A 20,175-nucleotide genomic window follows, 5' to 3' on the forward strand; every position below is an offset into this window, starting at 1 on the left:
CCAGAGGCCATTACCCACAATGTTAAGGGGAATAGCTTTTATTTAGTCACTTCTCCTAATAGGTTGTATATTGTTCAGGTATTCCACCATTTTTGGATCCAAAAGAGACATATGGTCCTACAGCACTTAGGAATATTATGGTTTATATTCATCTGTGTAGTTATTAATGAATACACATCACCTCTGCCAAACTAAATTCTATGAGTTACCCTCCCTCTAGTTAGCTCCTCTGTCCCTAGACCCTCAGACTAAGAACAAAGTAAATATTTACTATGTTAATGGTGTCTGGCTCTTACTGGAGGTCTAACCTCTAACACAGCTTTCCTAACCTCTTTGCTACTGACATTTGGGGGGCAAATCATCCTTGGTAGATTGAACAGGGTATTGAACAACATGCAAGGTCCATGCCTTCCCCTGCCAGCTATAGCACTCTGCCCAGGTGACAACCAAAGGCATCTCCTGACATTTCCTGTTCATCTGTCTGGGAATGTCCTCAGTCACACCAGCCTGTGTCTATCATAAAAACATCTTCATGCAACTGAGAGTTTCTTGGGCAATTGCTATAGGATGCTAACAAACATGGGCCATGATGCTGTCCTACTAAGCCTCCTGACAGTGTTCACACCCTCAGATTGTAAGTGGATGTGATGTTACATGTATATTACAATGGTAATAAGCATATAACATTTTTTTTACAGATAATTAGCAGGGATATCATCTTTTTCAGTTGAGAGATTCTCAAACACTTCTCTTCCTTCACCCTCAAGAACTCTGCCTTCCCTGACATTCAGTATCATGGTATGGTTGGATACCAACAGCTGTGAATCCATAGTTACTACAGAAACTGGGGGAAAAAAATCCTCTAGAATTAGAGTGGGCGTGTTCACATCACATGCCATTTAACATCATAATGCCCTATCCTGCAGGTTCCCTGGTGGTGTCTATTATTTCCTATAATGCGGAAAAAACAGAGCTCAGAGTAGTTAAATCGTCACACAGCTAGCAGCTGGCAGACCCCAGATTTAACAACCTTCTGAACCCTCACACCAGCCCTCATTCCTTTCACACATTCATTCATTGCAGCTGCTACTCCATCAGTAGCTCCAGCATGCCACGCACTGTGGGAGGAATTAACAGATGTGAGCTGTGTGTGGAAGGAATTTATAGAGAAGTCACAGCTAAATTATCCTGTGCTTGGAATGCAGAGCAAAATCCTAAGACAAATCACTCATGGATAAATGATAGACCTCAATGCAGTTGTACCGGACTGGGAGCTAGTACATATGTGTATAGGTTTCATCTGCTTCAGGTTGGGTTTTGTTTTTCCCAGAGTGAATAATACTTACTTTCCCTTCCAATTAAAATGGCGCTTTTGTTTTGAAAGAGGTTAGAGTGAGGAAATGTTGAAAGACTGACTCTTTTCTTTATAGTGAGTGATTATCAGTCCAGTCTGAACATTTAAGATAAATATGCCTAGACTATAGTGTCCTGGAAGCTGTAAGAAAATAATGAATGCCAACTTGTTCCTTCTTGCCTCTTCTTCCTTTCTCTTCCCCCATCTCCTCCCATATCTTCAGTTACAACCACCCCCAGCATAATACTATATTATTATTAAAACATTTCCAGCAATCCTGGGGCACTTCTTAGGCCAGTGGCACAACACTTGGGGCTCTATAATGATGTGTGTGATGCCTAAAAGATTATGAACAACTAGCAGATATATATCCTGTGGAGATAGAGAAAAAATCCACAAATTTCTTCTTCAGTGCAACAGTATAATGTATCAATCTTTTTAAAGATTTGGGTTTTTGAGAGACCTCATTATTCATTGAAAATCTAACTTTGTATATCATTTGAACCCTGAATGACCTAGGAAAATACTGCATCAATATTCTGGAAAACAAATGACAATGGCCACAGAAACCTTGGGCCATTGATACTTTGTTCTCATGAAGTCTAGGGTATCTGCTGTCGTGCTAAGTATGGTATTGTGTAAAATCTTTTCCCTTAAACAGTTCGCCAGTAGCAGAATCATCTGAAGGACTGCTGAAAGCAGACTGCTCACCCCATCTGGTTGAGTGCACACTTTTGTATTGCATTTCTTACATTCCCAGATGCAGCTAATGTTACTGAGTAAAGAACTACACTTTGAGCGTGTTTTCCTAATGTCTGTTAGGATCACAGATCTAGTTCTTCTTTGCCGACAGATAAGCCTTGAATAATGATAGCAAGCACTGAGGAGGAATATCTTAAAGGAAAGCCTGTGGCCATTGCTATTCTACAGAAGCTAGCCAACCCTGAATATAAATAACTCTGAAAGTGGTGGCTCTTGTTTGGTCTCTAAGTAGGGTTAGACCAGGGTAGTATCTAGATGGGAGAAATTCATGTTGTATTATTCAAACCCCTACTTTCTAATTTACTTTCTATGCTCAAATTTTCACAAATGAAACTTTCCATAAGCAGAGTCTGAATATTGCTGCTAAAAAAGCATAAAAATTTCAATACTAGCAAGAATTTCAGAACGCCCAAATCCATTATCAATATCAATGCTACATAATTAACATGACTGATGGTGTATATGGAAATTGATAATACATTGTACTCTGTGTGTTTACTGAGAGACTAGCTCTTGTATCCTTGACACTAAGGAAGAGGTAAGTGAAAATGATATTTTGTGCAGCTAAAGTACACACACCCCCACACACACCTTAGGAAATTATAGCTCAGAAGAGCAGAGTGGAGGGGAGGGGTGGAGGCCATCCTGGTTCAATGATCCTTGGTTCTCATTGACCAAGACAAGCGTGGGATGAAGCCTTTCTCACCCTTCCATCCAACACTGAAGGACTAAGGATATTGACTTAAAATCTCAGTTAATTATATGTCCTGTGTTTCATGGGCTCACATGCCTTTATTTCATTGTCTCAGTCTGGCCAGATAATTTTGCTCTGTGTAATTATTGCCATGAGACACTAAGGGCTTCTTATGATACTTAAGATACTAAATGGAGAGAGAACTACTGCAATACTTTAAAATTACCCTTAGATCACATGTCTCCCATTGTTCCAAAGGAAGGTAATTCATGGTCATTGAACCATGCGGTACAGTATGAGTTCTAAATGCTCCAGTGACCCTGAATCTGAGAGAGCAACTGAACTCCGATAGGAAAAGGATTTTCTTTTTCTTCCGATTCTTCCTGGGAATGGTGTTACGTCATGTTGACTCTGAGAACCACATGTGAAATGAAGAAACCCAGCCTTTCAAAATCACACCAGCTGAAAGATAACCAGTGTGCTCAGGTGGTAGTGAAACAAGATTCCACTTAACCATCAGCTAAAGAAAACATTTGTTTGGAATACTGAGCGGGCAACAGTATGCTTAAAAGATAACATTAAGCATCTTTGTCCAACTATTTTTTTAATATGTTATCCTTAATATGTACAATGACCTTTCTACATAAAAATAGGATAGGTTGCTTTCTGGATGTTTTTACACAAAAAACTAAACTAATCTTTATAAAAGCAGGTCAATTAAAATAATTTCATCATGGGACTGGAAAGCTTGCACTGTTCTTGTAGAAGACCCCAATTCAGTTGCTAGCATCCATGTCAGCTGACTCACTAATGCCTGTAACTTGAACTCCCTGGGATCTATCACCAACTTCTGGCCTCCACAGGCCCCTGCACTCACATGCACATAACTACACAGACACACAGACACACACACACACACACACGCGCGCCTATAATTAAAATGCTTTCACTTTCCCCAACACTTTTTTCTCTGTTCCTGAAGTAACCATGCTTAGCAGTTTGATATCCACCTTTCCAGGTATCTCTGAATATAGGTGGACTTGAGTTTGTCTGTATTTACACGTGGGTTGAGATATTTAAAACAGATACTCACATTTTATCCCATTATAAATTTTAGAAACAGACAATAGGGTTTCGATCTTACCATGTAAGTGCATATCATCTTACTCTAATCTCTTTAAAGACTCAATGGAGCTTGTAAAAAACAATGTGTCAAATGGAATCATTTCTGAGAAAATGGGTCTTGCTTTCTTTTGTTATTTCTATGGTGGCCTAACCAGCATCTTTATAGAAAATCCTTGTGCATAAGCAGAAACTCTTCGGTATAAGAAACAAGTTAGAAATAGTAGATAAGTAGTTTTCTCCAATCTTTCAAATACTACAGGCAGAAACTATTTTAGATTTCTGATGTGCTTTCAGAAGCAACATTTGGGGAGGGGGAGGGTGTTCAAGACAGGGTTTCTCTGTACATCCCTGGCTGTCCTGGAACTCACTTGGTAGAGCAGGCTGGTCTCGAACTCAGAATCCACCTGCCTCTGCCTCCAGAGTACTGGGATTAAAGGCATGTGCCACAACTTAAAGATGTTAATTAAGTGCATGGGACATATGATTCTTAGTTAGCTGCATGCTGTGTGAATTATGAACCCACCTTTGTTAGAACTGTAACTTCCTTGTATTTTTATAAAAGTAAAATAAAATTAACTACACAGTAATTAGCACACCACATTGCTAATGGCTCCCCTAGTTCCAGATTTCCTTTATAGACAATAAAATAGGGTATTCTCAGCAGAGTGAGTGTGGTGTTTCTAATGGGAGTGAGTTAAGTCTTTCCCACAGGCTTCTACAGTGCCCAGAATCACACTTCATTGACACCATGATCACTTACCAGTAAATGACTTCATGAAAAGCCTAAGGAAGATAGTACTGAGCTGTGAAGGAAGTGTCACAGATACCACATCACATTCTCGTGACATTGGATATTCATGTGACCTGATTTTCCTTCTCTTCCCAGCAGACCTGGATGAAAGTTCCACCATAGGACACAAGATCAGGCACTCCATGGAGCCACACTAACACATAATAGGGGGTGGGACATAATAGGTCAAAGCAGCTAATACTCCTGGCTGAAATCTGACCAATGCGAATAGGATGGGAAATTGTGACTTCTCTCACGCCCATGGATCATTGCACAGTATTGTTTCTTCTCCACAACAGAGACTGGGGGAAGACTTCAGCAACCAGGGGATATACCCGCCTCTCCTCTCCAAGGCTGCATGAGTAGTTCCTTGTTCATCCCCTTGCTCTAGCTGCAATTGAACTTTCTTACTTCTATACCTTGGTTGAACCTCCAAGATACAGCAGTATTTTGAAGTAAATGAGTTAAATAAATATATGTGTATAAGATGACCAATATCAAGCTAGTTTAGTAACACATTACCTTGTATAGAATATTATCTTTTATATTTCTTACCATTTATATTTTTATATCTCCTTACTAAGATGTTATCCTTACCTTTAAATTTCCTATAATCTAGGATTAGAAAACTTAGTTCATAACTATTTATAATAAATCAGGTTATCAGCATTTTATAACAAGTAAAACTTATATTGACTATACAGAATTCTCAACCTAGACATGCAAAGGAATCTCACCCTTGGAAGCTAGCCACATCACTGTCTCAAGTTTGCTAATAATGTTGCTGCCATCATATCAACAGGTGCTGTGGAAAGAGTGAAGAAGATCCGAGACTACGCTTTTGTGCACTTCAGTAACCGAGAAGATGCAGTTGAAGCCATGAAGGCTTTGAATGGCAAGGTAACATAAGAAAGAAGAAAATGCACACAGATTCCATCCATACTTGGTATAGGCATGCTCTACCAAAGAGCAACCTCTGGAGTCCATGTTAGCCCAGCTCTCTTTCCCCACCACTGACCCAGAAGCTGCAGTCCTTTGGGGATGTGCAATAGAGAAATGGCAGGAAAAGATACAGAGAACAAGGAAGTGGCTAGGTAGCTAATTCTAACACTTACTTCTTTTTATGACTTGAACAAGTCACTGACCTCAATTTTTATGTGAAGAAGGGATTCAAGTTTTTTTCCAGATGTTCCCCTAGTCCTTGCTAGTGTTCTATTGCTGTGAAGAAGCACCATGACCAAGACAACTCTTATAAAAGGAGCCATTTCACTGGAGTCTTGTTTATAGTTTCAGAGGTAAGCCCATTATCATCATGACAGAAAATATGCCACAGCAGGCAGGAGAGTAGCTGACAGCTCTATATCCTGCTCTGCAGGCATCAGGCAGAGAGAGACACTTGGGCTTTTGAAGCCTCAAAGCCCCAGGGACACACCTATTCCAACAAGGCCACACCCCCTAATCCTTCCAAACAGGTCATCAGCTGGGAACTAAGATTGCAAACACATGAGCCTATGGTGCACATTCTCATTCAAAGTACCAAATCCCCCAAGTTCCAATTATTTCTAATTATTGTACTTTATAATGCAGTGATTTAAGGAACATTAGCCAGAAAAAAAGGTCAAGATAGCTGTCATTCTGATCTCGGTATTTGATCTTCCCAACAGGGAGGCTTAGAATTCCTCTCCTTGCCAAGAGTGAAGGCTAGGAGAAAATCAACTTCTATATATGCCTACTGTTTATTTGTCTACAGAAACTTATATAGTATTTGGATCAATCAAATAAACACTAAAACCCATCTATGGGCCACTGATCTGTAATGTCCAGGATGCAAAATTAATCAAAGCAAAGATGCTTATCAAGGGGTTGAGAGTCTAGAGAACTAAGTCAGGCCCACAAACACCTCTGCAAAGTAGTCAACTCGATGTTATTAAAAGACATTTAGAAGTAAGAAGTTCAAATGAAGGAGTTCAGAAAACCATCATGGATTAGAAGATTCTGTGCAAAAGAATGTATGAAAATTGGATATACTTTCAAAGGGTAAATTATGGCAAGGCGAGTCTGTCTTAATGGCGGAATTTGAAATATTAAGAGAACATCCGAGGACAGCAAATTGGGTCAGAGCACAAGGCCCAGGAGACCGCTCTGCCCATTAAGTCTTCTATCAGTTCAGATTCCAGTAGAGGTTGGGTAGAAAGAAATTCACTCCACAAATGTGAGAAAGGGGGATTCAAAAATAGAGTGTCAGAGGCTAGCACTCACAGATTTCTGGCAGTAAATGCACAATAGAAAGAGCAGGTAAGAGATGCCTTAGCAAGTTCATCTGAACAATGCTTTTTATACCCTCCACCCGTACCCCATTGGTCCCATGAAAGCATCTCTTCTAAACAGCAATTACCAAATGGTTGTCATTGTCTGCGCCAGCAATCCTTGGTCTCTCAGGCAGTCCTCAATTTGGTCCTCCTGCAGGGGATGCTTTGGAGGTTGCATGGCCCCCAGGGTTTTCACAGAGGTGGCCCAAAATGAGACCAAGCTGTAGAGAGCAAACCCCTTGGAAGGAACATTGATCTAGAATCATACTGCCCTAAGGCTGCTGGATCTTCTCCAAAAGGTCTTTGGTTAAATAATATAGTGGGTCCAAGAAGACATCTCAGGGAGGAAACCAGGAAAACACATCCTAAGTTCACTGTAGTCTCATCCCTATCCTCATATACAAGGTTCCTGTCGGCCAAACTCAATGACAAATCAGAGGACCCAGGAGCCCAAAGAGGAACTTATATAGAATAATTACCAGAACAGACTGCAGACTGGACACTGGTGGGAACTGGATGTGAAGAACAAGGGAAAGGCTTCCCAGCAAAGATTCCTTCAGACCTGGGGGAGCCTAGGGCATGTGCAACCTTAGGGACCTGCAACACTCTTGTAGGGAATTAAGTGGTGACTCTGAAGTATATATATATATATATATATATATATATATATTGTAAAGTAAAATCAATTGATATTTAAATGTACCTTATGACCAAAACTTTATTTCTTCATTGATTACTACATTAGCATCTTTAAAATGATACTACTTCAAAAACAATGTTTAAGGTAGCTTTCCCTCAATAAACATGCCTGAATTCACCTGGTATCTACTGAGAAGAACCAGCAACCATAAACCCAGTGCTAAATAATACACTGGAATAATTCCAGTTGAAAAGTGTTTAAGTTATACCAATTTTTAAGGAAGGGAGGCTTTGTTTTGGCTTAAAGTTTAAGAAAAGATAGTCCATTTTGGTGGGGAAGGGATGGAGATGAACTAGTCCAATTCTTTCCAGACTTACAGACAGAAACAATGGCATTCATTGTAATAGTCTCTATGCCAAGTTCAAGTGGCTGTATTACGTTGGAATGTTTTAATAAGCACATACAGAATATTATGAATCTGGAGGCAGTGGCAGGAGCATGGGATAGCTAGTCACACTGTAACCAGTCAGGAAGCTCAATTATTATTTGTTTATTACATAGACACTTCTATAACAATGTTTACAAATATGTAGCTAAATATGTGCTATACTATTACTAAATACTATTAACTGCTATGTTTAAGCATAATATAAAAATTATGCATTAGTTTTTCTAAGCTGCTTATTATACCTATGGTTATTTCTATTTATTGGAAAAAGTTAGACTTTGGGGATCTTTTGTAAGATAGTGATCATATTACAATTTAAGGAGACCAGTGAAATGGTACACGGTGGCTAGCAAGATCACTCCTTTCCTTTTCAAAAAAAAGATTTATTAATTAACTAATTAATTTGGGTACTTAAGATAGAGAGGGGTATCTCTTTGTAGGCTATACTTTCTGGAAACTCACTATATAGATCAGGCTGGCCTCAAACTCACAGAGATCCTCCTGTCTACCTCCCTAGTGCTGTTATTAAAGGTGTATGCCGCCTGTCTGGCTATTGCAATAATTCTTAAGGGCATTTTTTTTATTTTTTTAATTAGATATTTTATTTACTTACATTTCAAATGTTATTCCCTTTCCAAGTTTCCCCTCCACAACCCCTCTATCCCCTCCCCCACCCCCTAATTCTATGAGGGTGCTCACCCACCTACCCACCCACTCCCACCTCACTGCCCTGGCATTCTCCTACACTACATCGAGCCTTCACAGGACCAAGGGTCTCTCCTCCCATTGATAAGGCAATCCTCTGCCACATATACAACTTGAACCATAGGTCCCTCCATGTGTACCCTTTGTTTGATGGTTTAGTTCCTGGGAGATCTGGGGGGAGGCGGGCTCTGGTTGGTTTATATTGTTGTTCTTCCTATGAGTTGCAAACCCTTTCAGCTCCTTCAGTGTAAGGCCATATTTTAAGTGGTATCTGACTTGAGAGTTCTCAGTATCCCTATCACCCATATCCCTGACATCCCTATTTAGAAACTTCCAACTTCACAGTAGGGCAAACATTTGCAACAGTCTATTAGGTTCCTCTTGCTTGAGTAGAAACTAACTAGGCTCCTCTCCCTCCCCAGGAAATACCTATTAGGTAGCTGCTCCAATGAGCCTTTTGTTGAACCTGGCAAGACTTGCTCACCAGAGTGTTAATAAATGATAAGATATCTTTACTGGTTTCTATCACCTGCATTTTATCATGCTGCATAACCTGTATTTCACCCATAAAGATCCCCAGCTGTTTATACTTACATAACTATGCGATTTTAAACACAAGTATCACACTTAATAGAAAATATTGCATAATTTTATGTCTCAGTGACTGTCTCTGTATTATAAATTCAGTAGTCAAAATGGCATTGTTAAGCCTGTTGCCATTCTGTGCAACTATCAACAAGACTACTTGGAGACTAGTCAACTGATACAGAAGCATGGGATTGGTAAGGGACAAAACCATTAAGAATTGCAAGTCACCAAATGGTAGACCAAGACTTGTCGGATGACTTCTCAGCTTGGCTTTTCCTCACTCTCTACAACAGGTGCTGGATGGTTCCCCAATAGAAGTGACCTTGGCAAAGCCAGTGGACAAGGACAGTTATGTTAGGTACACCCGGGGCACCGGTGGCAGGAACACCATGCTGCAAGGAGAATACACCTACCCTCTGAGTCATGTTTATGACCCTACCACAACCTACCTTGGAGCTCCTGTCTTCTATACCCCCCAAGCCTATGCAGCCATTCCAAGTCTTCATTTCCCAGCTACTAAAGGACATCTCAGCAACAGGGCTCTCATCAGGACCCCTTCTGTCAGAGGTAACACTAGCTAGTTCTTGTCTTTCCATAACTCCTAAATTTCAAATGACTAATAAACTAGAGTTTAGATGAACTACAAACTATATAGTTCGGTAGCCTTAAAGAGATTGGGTGGAATCACTGGGAGAAGAAAAAACAAAGAGTAGAAAACTGTTTCTAAAAATCGAATATATCAGCATCTCTTGTTTTATAGAATCTGTTTTTTCACATTACAACTGGTTATTGAAAATACTTGTCAGAACATGATATGAATGTGCGCAATATATAAATTAGATCCTTGAGGGATCCACAAAGTAGGCACAGAATACAACGTAGCTCTATAACCATTGCTTCTTCCTCCTTATTAGACCAACTAGACTGATTACAGAACTTTCAAGGGAGAGCAGTATTGCCCGATGGGAACCTCCTCCAATGAGGCATTCTCATATGAACTCCTTCCCAGATATGTGTGTCACACCTTTGTTATTCCATGTGTTTGTCTGCATGTTGGTCACAAGGGCTTACTGTATATTCCAGGCTGCTCAAGAACCCCCCAGCACCTGCCTCTGCCTCCTGACTGCTGTAGTGGCAGATGTGTAACCCATCTATGTGCAATCACTTTGAAAAGAGGCAAACAATTAAAGAAATTAATATTTCTTTAGTATAATGGAAACCAAATACATTAAAATAGAAAATAAACTCAATCTCACTGTCAGACTGTGTTTTATGTTTAAATCCTACACAGATTCACTGTTTGAGCAGGTTTCTGAGCTCAGGAAATTCAGTAAATGATAAAAGTAATTTGTCTCTGCCTTGTGGTATCTTTTATTGTAGTTTTTCTTGGTTATAGCCAACATTATATGGATCCCAATCCTGTTTTCCACATATGATAGCAATCTAGAAAATAGAAACAAATGATGTGTTTAAATACACTCTTGGGTGTAACTTAGAATAGTCCCATCCAGATTACTATGGAAACAATTCTCTTACTATGTTACATTATTTTTCATGCGAGAAAAATGAATTGAACATCTTAGGACCTCTTCAATGGCCTTAAAAGTTCTTTTCTCATAATACAATTACCCCTACCAAAATTGTAATACAAAAGTGATAATGAAGATTTTATTTGAAATACTTTCTATATATTATAACAAATTATGTCATGAGACATTATGCATATATATGTAATGCATCATTAATTAATCCATATATCTTATATATTATCAACCAGTTGTGATGTAGAAAAAAACGCAAACTCCATTCCAAGGGGAAATAATACATAGCATTAACAAAAACATAATCAATGAATGATATTTATGGGCAAAGAGTGATCCACTTAATGGTTTATTCCTTTATGTCACCAATAGGAAATCACTGTAGAAATATGGATAAACAAAAATCAAAAAGGAATCTTTGTATGAAACTCAACAAAATTAAGCCTCACATCAACAGTGCATAAGAGAGTGGTGAACTTAAAGAAAAGGTGCTTTCTAAATGTTTGTCTGATGACCCACCATGGATGTGATAATCAAATTCACTTCTGCCTTACTGGCAGAGTGGCATTTACTCTAATAGTCTCTATCCCAGACTAGCTATAATTCAAATTGTCATATTATATTGGGATGTTTTAATAAGAGCATACTGAACCTTAGTGATTCTGCCAAAAATTTTAACAAAACAGTAGTTAAAAAAAAAATACTTTTCCTTCTGACAAAATTTGAAGCAGCTGTGTACTTATCAGTCTCCTTGAAGGAATTGCTTCCTTCCGAAGGAGATTTAAGAAAGCAAGAGTCTATGGTGAGCCTTACCTGAGGTTGAGTTTCATTACATTAGAATCTTAGGTTATCTGTCCGTCCTCCGGGCAGTAATCAATGTGACTTGGGCTAACTTTTCCATTACAGTAAGATTCAGGGTGATTTTCTGGTGGTTTGATTCAGTTTAATGCCTTCTTACATTCCTAGAAATTTACATGAATGTCCCTGTAGGGGCTGCGGGGGTGAGAGGACTGGGCGGCCGTGGGTATTTGGCATACACAGGCCTGGGTCGAGGATACCACGTCAAAGGAGACAAGAGAGAAGACAAACTCTATGATCTTCTGCCTGGGATGGAGCTCACCCCGATGAATACTGTCTCTTTAAAACCACAAGGAATTAAACTTGCTCCTCAGGTAGGTAAGATCAATCCAGAGGTAGTTAAGTTGGGCCAGGGACCATTGTTCCCATGGTTAGAGTTGATCTTAATTTGGGATACTGTTCTGTGGCAATTAGCTTAGCATACTCCCAGTGGCTGCTGAGACCGGCTGCCATTCTGGCACTAAATGGAACTTCTTCAAGACCCAGCAAAATGAAAAACAAACAAAATCCTGAAAAGGAATGTCAACCAAAATCTTAAATGAAAATAAAACAAAGCACAGACCCCAGTTTGGTTGTCCAGTGCCAAATGGAAAATGGTCAGCCAAGAAATATACATACAAGATATATATATATATACATATATATATATATATATATATATATATATATAGGCATGCAGTAACAATTAATGAAAAAAGAGACAATAAATTTGAAGGCAAGTAGGGAGGGCATGTGGGAGGCTTTGGAGAAAGGGAGGGGAAGGGAGAAATGCTGTAACTATATTATAATTCCACAATTTTAATAAAAAGGAGAGAGAGGGAGAGGGAGAGAGAGAGAGAACATTTGACCATGGAACCTAGGTAAATCCTAAACTGTAAAATGCCATCAGTCATATAAAGTCTTCTGTACTGGGGCAGTGTTATGATGGTAATTGTATCATGATGGTATCTACTGTTGTGTTTCTACGTTTCTGTGTGACTATCTTTTTTTTTAATTGGTAGAAACTGAAAGTTATAATTATTATTCCAATAGGGAAACTACATACTATGTTTGATAAATTAAAACAAAACAGACTCAATCCCTGTTAAGCCCAGGTTCTCCTGTTATTGTGCATCACCTGCTCTCCCTCCGAAGCCAAATAGCTATAGTTATAGTCTGTGGATTGTAAGAGAAACATCTCTGCTCTCAGGAGGAAGGTAGAACTCTGATTTAAGAAAACAAGTAGCCTCAGGGTTGCAACCAAGAGCCAAACAAACATGATATTGGAAGCTTGACCAGAGAATGAAAGAAGAGGTATTATCAATGATTTCTTTTATGTAACTTTAAGTAATTTTTCTTAAATTATATTCAGGCAATCAGAAAAATAAATAAATAAACAGAGGAATGTCTATCCCCACGGCAAACAGGAATCATAAGTTTCAAAAATAGCATTTATTGAGCTTTTCTGGTGAAGCATGTTTGTTAGACACTAGAGATGCAAAAATGAATATAACAAAAATCCTTGCAATCATAAATCAAGTAACAACCTAGTGGGATAATACTGACACATGAACAGATAATTACAAGGAAATCAGGTAAGGGTCAAGATGAAAATATTTGTTCTGAGCCAAACTCTCTGCTTACACATTAAAGCTAGATGAGAGGGTGGCCATAATGAGAAATATTTAACTAAGGTGTCTCTAAATTTTTACAAATAGAGTTGAAAAATTGAAGACCAGGCCACCCCAGCCAATGTGGCTGGAGACTAATCCCCCGTTAGAAGTAGGAATCGCCAACCAGTAGACAGGGATCAAGAAGTGCCCTGCCCAAGAGGAAGCTGCAGAGACCATGCCTCTAAGTACATTTGTTCAACTGGCATAAATGATCAGACAGCCTATCTACCAGTCAAAGCTAACTGATAAGACTCAGGGAACCTTAGAGCATGCTTACAAATGACGGGAGATGCTACTAAGTGCTTTTTAATAATGGAAAAATAACTTCAGTCTTCAAATTAATAAACTGGAAAATGTCATGGGAGACAGCAGCTGTATTAATGTGAGAACAATGAGATAGGAGGCTCCAGAGAACTGAGCTTGGGGCTGGGGGAGGCACTGTTCCTTTATATTTTATATTCAGTTTCTTCTGACACAGATACTAAATCTGCTATGTGAATGGAGGGTCAGGACCTCAGCATCCCCAAAGCTTTAGGGTAAAGTAAACATGAATCTTTTGGGGGAAATCTCTGTTCAGGGTGATTACAGAAGTAAAGAGTAACTAAGCAGGCAGGAAACAAAAACAGGTGCTCATAAAAATAGCTAAAAGTGGCACAAGGCCAACTCAGTAAAACAAATCACCGCTGCGAATACATATTAATGTTGATCTGTACATACTGCCCCAAAGGATGGAAAGGTGGATCAGTGGTTAAAAACATTTGATGCTCTTGAAAGGATGCAGTCAGATCCCTAACAGCCATATAGAGTAGCTGACAACTACAGTTCCAGATTGATGCCCTCTGTGGGCCTCTGAGGGCACATGCATGTGATGCAGATACACCCAGGCAAAACACTCACTTATATGCATAAAATAAAACAAATGAAATAGGTGAGAAAACAAATGCTAACCCATAAGACCTCCTGATTTTTTTTAAAAAATGTGAAGTTAAAAAAAAAAAAAAAACATTGTATGAATGGCAAGAAGTAAAGATATGTTCTCAAGTTAAATGCCTTAACCGTAACAATAACCATAACCATAACAATCCTAACCCTAACCCTAGCCTAACCCTAACCCTAACCCTAACCCTAACCCTAACCCTAACCCTAACACTAACCCTAACCTAACCCTAACCCTAACCCTAACCCTAACCCTAACCTAACCCTAACCCTAGCCTAACCCTAACCCTAACCCTAACCCTAACCNCCCTAACCCTAACCTAACCCTAACCCTAGCCTAACCCTAACCCTAACCCTAACCCTAACCCTAACCCTAACCCTAACCCTAACCTAACCCTAACCTAACCCTAACCCTTGAACCCTAACCCTAACCCTAACCCTAACCTTAACCCTAACCCTATGCACAAGGGCTTAAATGCAGATAAGAGAGAAACCCACCCACATAGTGCTACAACCACAACTTCCCAAAAATTGGAATAAATACATACACAAAAAGTAAAGTTAAGCTCTTGGTAATTATACATACATATGCATTCATATAATGTGTGCATGTATGCATATATATATATATACACAGACTAAACTAAAACTACTAGAGTAAATGGTGTGAGAAAATGATTTTATGAACTATAATAAATGTTCACAGTTTAAATAGAGTCCAGATTAAGTTCAACTAAAATTTTATGAGTCATTACACCTCATGACATTTTTCTCTCTTCTATTAGTTGAATCTGAAGTTCAGAGCTCGAAGCCTAAAATCTAGAGAAGCAATGCAAATGTGACATTTGAGGGAGAAACTGTTGTTTTTCTCTTGTAGATATTAGAAGAAATCTGTCAGAAAAATAACTGGGGACAGCCAGTGTACCAGCTGCATTCTGCCATTGGACAAGACCAAAGACAGTTATTCCTCTACAAAGTAACTATCCCAGCACTGGCCAGCCAGAATCCTGCAATGTGGGTACCTTCTCCAAACTCCTAGTAACTGAAATTTTAGATAAGATTAGCCTGGGTATTAACTGTATTTGATCTTCACTCCAATAACATACCCAACCCACTCCCTTGTAATTAAATAAAACAGCAGGCACTCGCTCAGCTGGTATTTATGCACCAGCTGTTAGACTGGCACCTAAAAGCCACAAAGTCTCAAACATTGGGAAGGCTCTCTAGGATAACTGACTAATGGAAAGGAGAGATGATTAGAGCCTGTAAGTGGTTCCTTCCTGCAGTGTTTAGGTTGACACAGGTGACCTGTGTAAAGTTGCCACTTCACCGTATAACCCTCTGTCCCACCTTTTAAATTTCATATCAAAGACCCGATCATTAAAAGATATCACCTTCCAGATTCTACCACCAGGCTGCATTTATATATATTTAGGAACCATCTTTTACCTTAGAAGAGTCATGCAGCAAAAATTATATGTGTTCCCAGGAATATCATCTGCTACTGAGGTGCGGGATCAATGCACAAATATGCCTGTGTAGGCTTGTATGTAGAAGCTTTTTACAACAAACAGGAAACACACACATACACAAAATCCCATCATCCAATCATCTTTAACCTGAGTACTTAAATTTCTGAATAATTAACATTGCTGACTGCTTTCCAGCCACCCTTTCATACCTCCAAAGCTAAGCGCCTATGTGGATGAAGCGAAGAGGTATGCTGCAGAGCACACTCTACAGACACTAGGCATCCCCACAGAAGGAGGGGACGCTGGGACTACAGCACCCACAGCCACATCTGCCACTGTGTTTCCAGGTACTGGGGAGCGGGGATCAGTCACGCCAGAAACAGCAGGCTGCAGAATGTCTGGGGGACAGGGGGTGGGGGTGGGGAGCTTCTTTGTAGAACCCTCAACTACATGCAGACAGAAAAGAGAGGGGGAAACAGAACCAAAGCAGCCTAAGCTGGTTGGCATCTGTCTGCCTCTTCTTTAATGGCCCACGATCCTGAATGAGTCAGCACCCCTGAGACTGTTGACTTGCTGAGTCTGAATTGGTGTGAATTGGCTTTTACTATTATGAAGTGACTTTGGTACTACTATTAGCTGGTATTTTTTGGAGCTCTAGCTATGAGCTGGGTCCTCACTAAAGTGCTCAGCAAACTATATATTCCCCACAAGGACCCTTATGGTGCTTAACAGTTGACTTAGAAGTGCAATCCCTTTGTATTACAAATAAAGAAGCCTAGGACTGGGAAGACTAAGCAATTTGACCACTGTTGGCTAACTTTTACTTGTTGTTTGGAGATTTTTCTACTTTTTCTTTTATATTTGTGTGTGTATGCCTATGTGTGCATACACATGTGTGTATGTCTGTGTAGTATATATATGTTTGTATGCAAGTGTATGTGTGGAGCCCAGAGGTCAGGGTCAGCTGCTTTGCTCCGTTACACTCTACCTCATCTTTTTAAAATGAAGGAAGGATACGTGTGTGTGTGTGTGTGTGTGTGTGTGTGTGTGTGTGTGTGTGTGTGTTTACATGAGTGCAACTTCCTGAAGAGGCCACAGGTGTTAGATCCACTGAAGCTGGAGTTGTAGGCAGTTGGGCAGCCAACATGAGTGGATCCTGTGTGCGATCAGTATGTATTCAACCACAGCCATCTATCTCTCCATCCCCTTTATCTCATCCTTTGAGACAGGCCATCACTGAAGCTGGTGTTACCAGAAAGACTGGAATTTCTTTCCAGGATTCTTATTCTGTTTAATACAAAAATTTTTAAACAAATTAAAATAAGCTTGAGGACAGTTAAGTTATAGGGATAGATAGACAGATAAATAGACAGACAGAAGATGATGGAAGATAGATAGATAGATAGATAGATAGATAGATAGATAGATAGATAGATAGATGATAGATAGATAGATAGATAGATAGATAGATAGATAGATAGATAGATAGATAGGCAGATAACAAAATAGCTAAGCAAGCTGTAAATCTCAGCAGCTGCTCGAAAGGCAATTGAAAAGGAAGGAAAGTAAGCCAAGCTGTTGCCACGTGGCAAAAGGAATTGGGTGGGACTTCTTCAGAAAAAGTGAGAAAGCCACAGTACCAGGGAAAGCATGCTTAGCTTATATCCAAACAACAGAGAAAGAAAAGGTATCGTTTCCATTGGTTAAATAAGATAGCTTTTACAGTTCTCCGTGTATCCTAGAGAGAGACCCTGTTTCAAAACCTACAAAGAGCAAACCCAAAAATGGACACCTAAAACCAATGCTTTTCTACACAACTAAGCCCACGTGCTGGATCCCCTTGGAGCACATTTTCAACATACAGACTCACTTGTTATAAGCAATATGCTAATTCTATAGTACTGCTAAAAGAAAACAATGTGCCAAAGAGGGAGGGAATCTGAATGCTTTTCATAAACTTGTCTCTGCCTCCTCCTCCAGGATATGCTGTCCCCAGTGCCACCGCTCCTGTGTCTACAGCCCAGCTCAAGCAAGCAGTGACACTTGGACAAGACTTAGCAGCATATACAACCTATGAGGTCTACCCTACTTTTGCACTGACCACCCGAGGCGATGCATATGGAACCTTCTAAAGATCCCTGTCCTCTAAGAATAAGCCTTTATAGAAGGATCTGTAGAAGACACAAACCTCTAGCCAGATCCCTCATGATCACAAGTCATACCTTCCCCCAAAGCAATGCCTTTCCTGAGACCACAAGATTTATTCATCGTATTACTCATGAAATGTGACTATTATTCTTCAACAAAATCAAATGTTAAGCTTTTAGCTTAACAGAAACCTGAAGATCCACGGACAGCAAAAGTTGTTCTTCCAAGGATCCTGAGTGTCTCAGGAAGAGGATAACACCCTGACAAATTAGCATATGCTCTTAGTACGGAGAGCTGGGCAGTCCATAGTAAGGCACAGCCAGTAAAATGCCCATCTCAGTCACTGGCTGGCAGCTGCTACTTCATTCACAGAACTTAGACACCAGAGAAAAGCACGAAGCTCTGTAAGAGGCCTTCAGCATTACATACAGTGTGGAGTATGATCCCAGGCTGAGCTCAGCAAAACTGTCTGAAACATTATAGATTCCTTCTCACTTTTGGTCTGGACATTCCACACTGTTCACCTGTCATAGGTCGGCATCCTCCTGTCCCTGCAACCTCTGGGGACTTTCTAGAAATCAGTACAATGTATTTCAGATATACTTGAGACAAATCCAAGCCCTGTATTTATTCAACTCTTTAAGCCACTGTTTTCCTTCAGGATCCTTTCCCTGCCCAAGGATTCCCAAATCACAGAAACCATGCCAGTACCAAGTTCTAGAGTGAAAGATGACTTTGTGTTTTTTATTTTTTGGTCAGGAAATTCTGGCTTGTCCATACTCATTTGCTTTCATCTCAGACTCATTTTGCTGATCCCAAACACTATAAAGTAAATCAGACCTACATAAAAATCACTATGATATTTTCATAATCAGAAACTTGACCAAAAAGTCATTTCAAAGAGAAAAGTGTTTGGCTTTTGTCTCGCTGGGTAGCCCAGGCTGGCCTCTATCTTGATCTTGTGATCCTCCTGCCTCTGCTCCCCCCATGCTGGTGTTGTTTACACACAACACCATACTCATCTCCAAGAAGTTGCATTAAAATTGAGGTTACCTTTGAGTTCTCTACCCAGTTCATAGTAATCTACTAAGAATCATTGACCATCCCATCTTTTGATTGTCTTTCAATATGTGCAGCTGGCTTTACTATGACTGAGTCCCTTTATAGTGAAACTATTCCAGGAAAGCCTTATACCCATCATGGTTGCTTAGAGACCATCCCTTTTAGCATTCAGTAAAAGTGTTGTTTTCCAAAATGTCCCGATTTAGACCATCTGATAGTGACTGGGGGAGGGAGGCTACATACAGGTAAAAAGGATGTAATGTTCTGATACAAATTAGATATAACTCCAGCCTTATTGGGGATTTTAGGAGATATGGCACTTGAATTCCCATTTTAAAAACAAAAACAAAAAAGCTTTTGGCTCTTGTGAAAGTCTGTAGAACTCAAGAGACAATAAAGACAAAAGTACAGAAAATATTGTCAACTCCTTGGAATTCTGGAATCTAAAATCAGGCCAGATTCCATCCAATCAAAGCCAGGGAAATGTCAACCAGAGTTGAATACCTCATAACCTTTAGGTTCTCTTAAGTCTAGCTAGACATCTAAAGTTGAGAACCCCAGCTGAAACGAAAGGCTCTGGATTTCCTGAATTATGCCTGCTTTCTCGGGTTATTGTGTTCCTAAGAACAGGAACTCCCGAGCTTGGCAGCATATCCAAAACACCTAAAGAGCTTTCAATCAGTTAAGGCCAAGCTCACAGGCCAAATATATCAGAGAGTCTTGGCATGGGGCCTGACATCAGTGTTTCAGGAAGGTTCCTGTGTGGTTTGAGAAAGCAGCTTGGAGTGGGACTGTTAGAGTCTTTGTAGATCCACTCCGCTTCTTTCATTCTTTCCTTTATAATTCAATCTGCACCAAATACACAACGCCTATACATTGTTTTAGTCAAAAACAAGTGATCATATAGCTGTCATTAGAGTTATCAAGCACATGCTCTCCAATATGGCTTCAAACTAATTATTAAGCAAACTTTAAAAAGAAAATTCAACTTCCCTTAAAGTAATTCTTATATTCAAATTTATACTCACCATAACCTGTTTTTATTCACAGAGAGAGAGAGAGAGAGAGAGAGAGAGAGAGAGAGAGAGAGA

General features: G+C 39.7%; 1 protein-coding gene across 3 annotated transcripts in view; it reads left to right on the forward strand.

The window, feature by feature from the left end:
- The window catches only part of A1cf (APOBEC1 complementation factor), a 70,623-nt gene extending 51,534 nt beyond the window's left edge, over window positions 1-19,089 (forward strand). For 2 of the 3 annotated variants that reach the window (XM_021151317.2, XM_029472880.1), the window contains 6 exons: window positions 5,528-5,625; window positions 9,709-9,982; window positions 11,923-12,128; window positions 15,280-15,416; window positions 16,070-16,221; window positions 17,855-19,089. In XM_021151317.2, the coding sequence (XP_021006976.1) occupies window positions 5,528-5,625; window positions 9,709-9,982; window positions 11,923-12,128; window positions 15,280-15,416; window positions 16,070-16,221; window positions 17,855-18,006 (1,019 nt within the window). In that variant the 3' untranslated portion in view covers window positions 18,007-19,089. The remainder of the gene's footprint in view (window positions 1-5,527; window positions 5,626-9,708; window positions 9,983-11,922; window positions 12,129-15,279; window positions 15,417-16,069; window positions 16,222-17,854) is intronic. The other variant, XM_021151318.1, reaches the window with a different exon arrangement.
- Window positions 19,090-20,175: the final 1,086 nt, after the last annotated feature.

Source organism: Mus caroli, chromosome 19, assembly GCF_900094665.2.
Source record: "Mus caroli chromosome 19, CAROLI_EIJ_v1.1, whole genome shotgun sequence".
Lineage (NCBI taxonomy): Eukaryota > Metazoa > Chordata > Mammalia > Rodentia > Muridae > Mus > Mus caroli.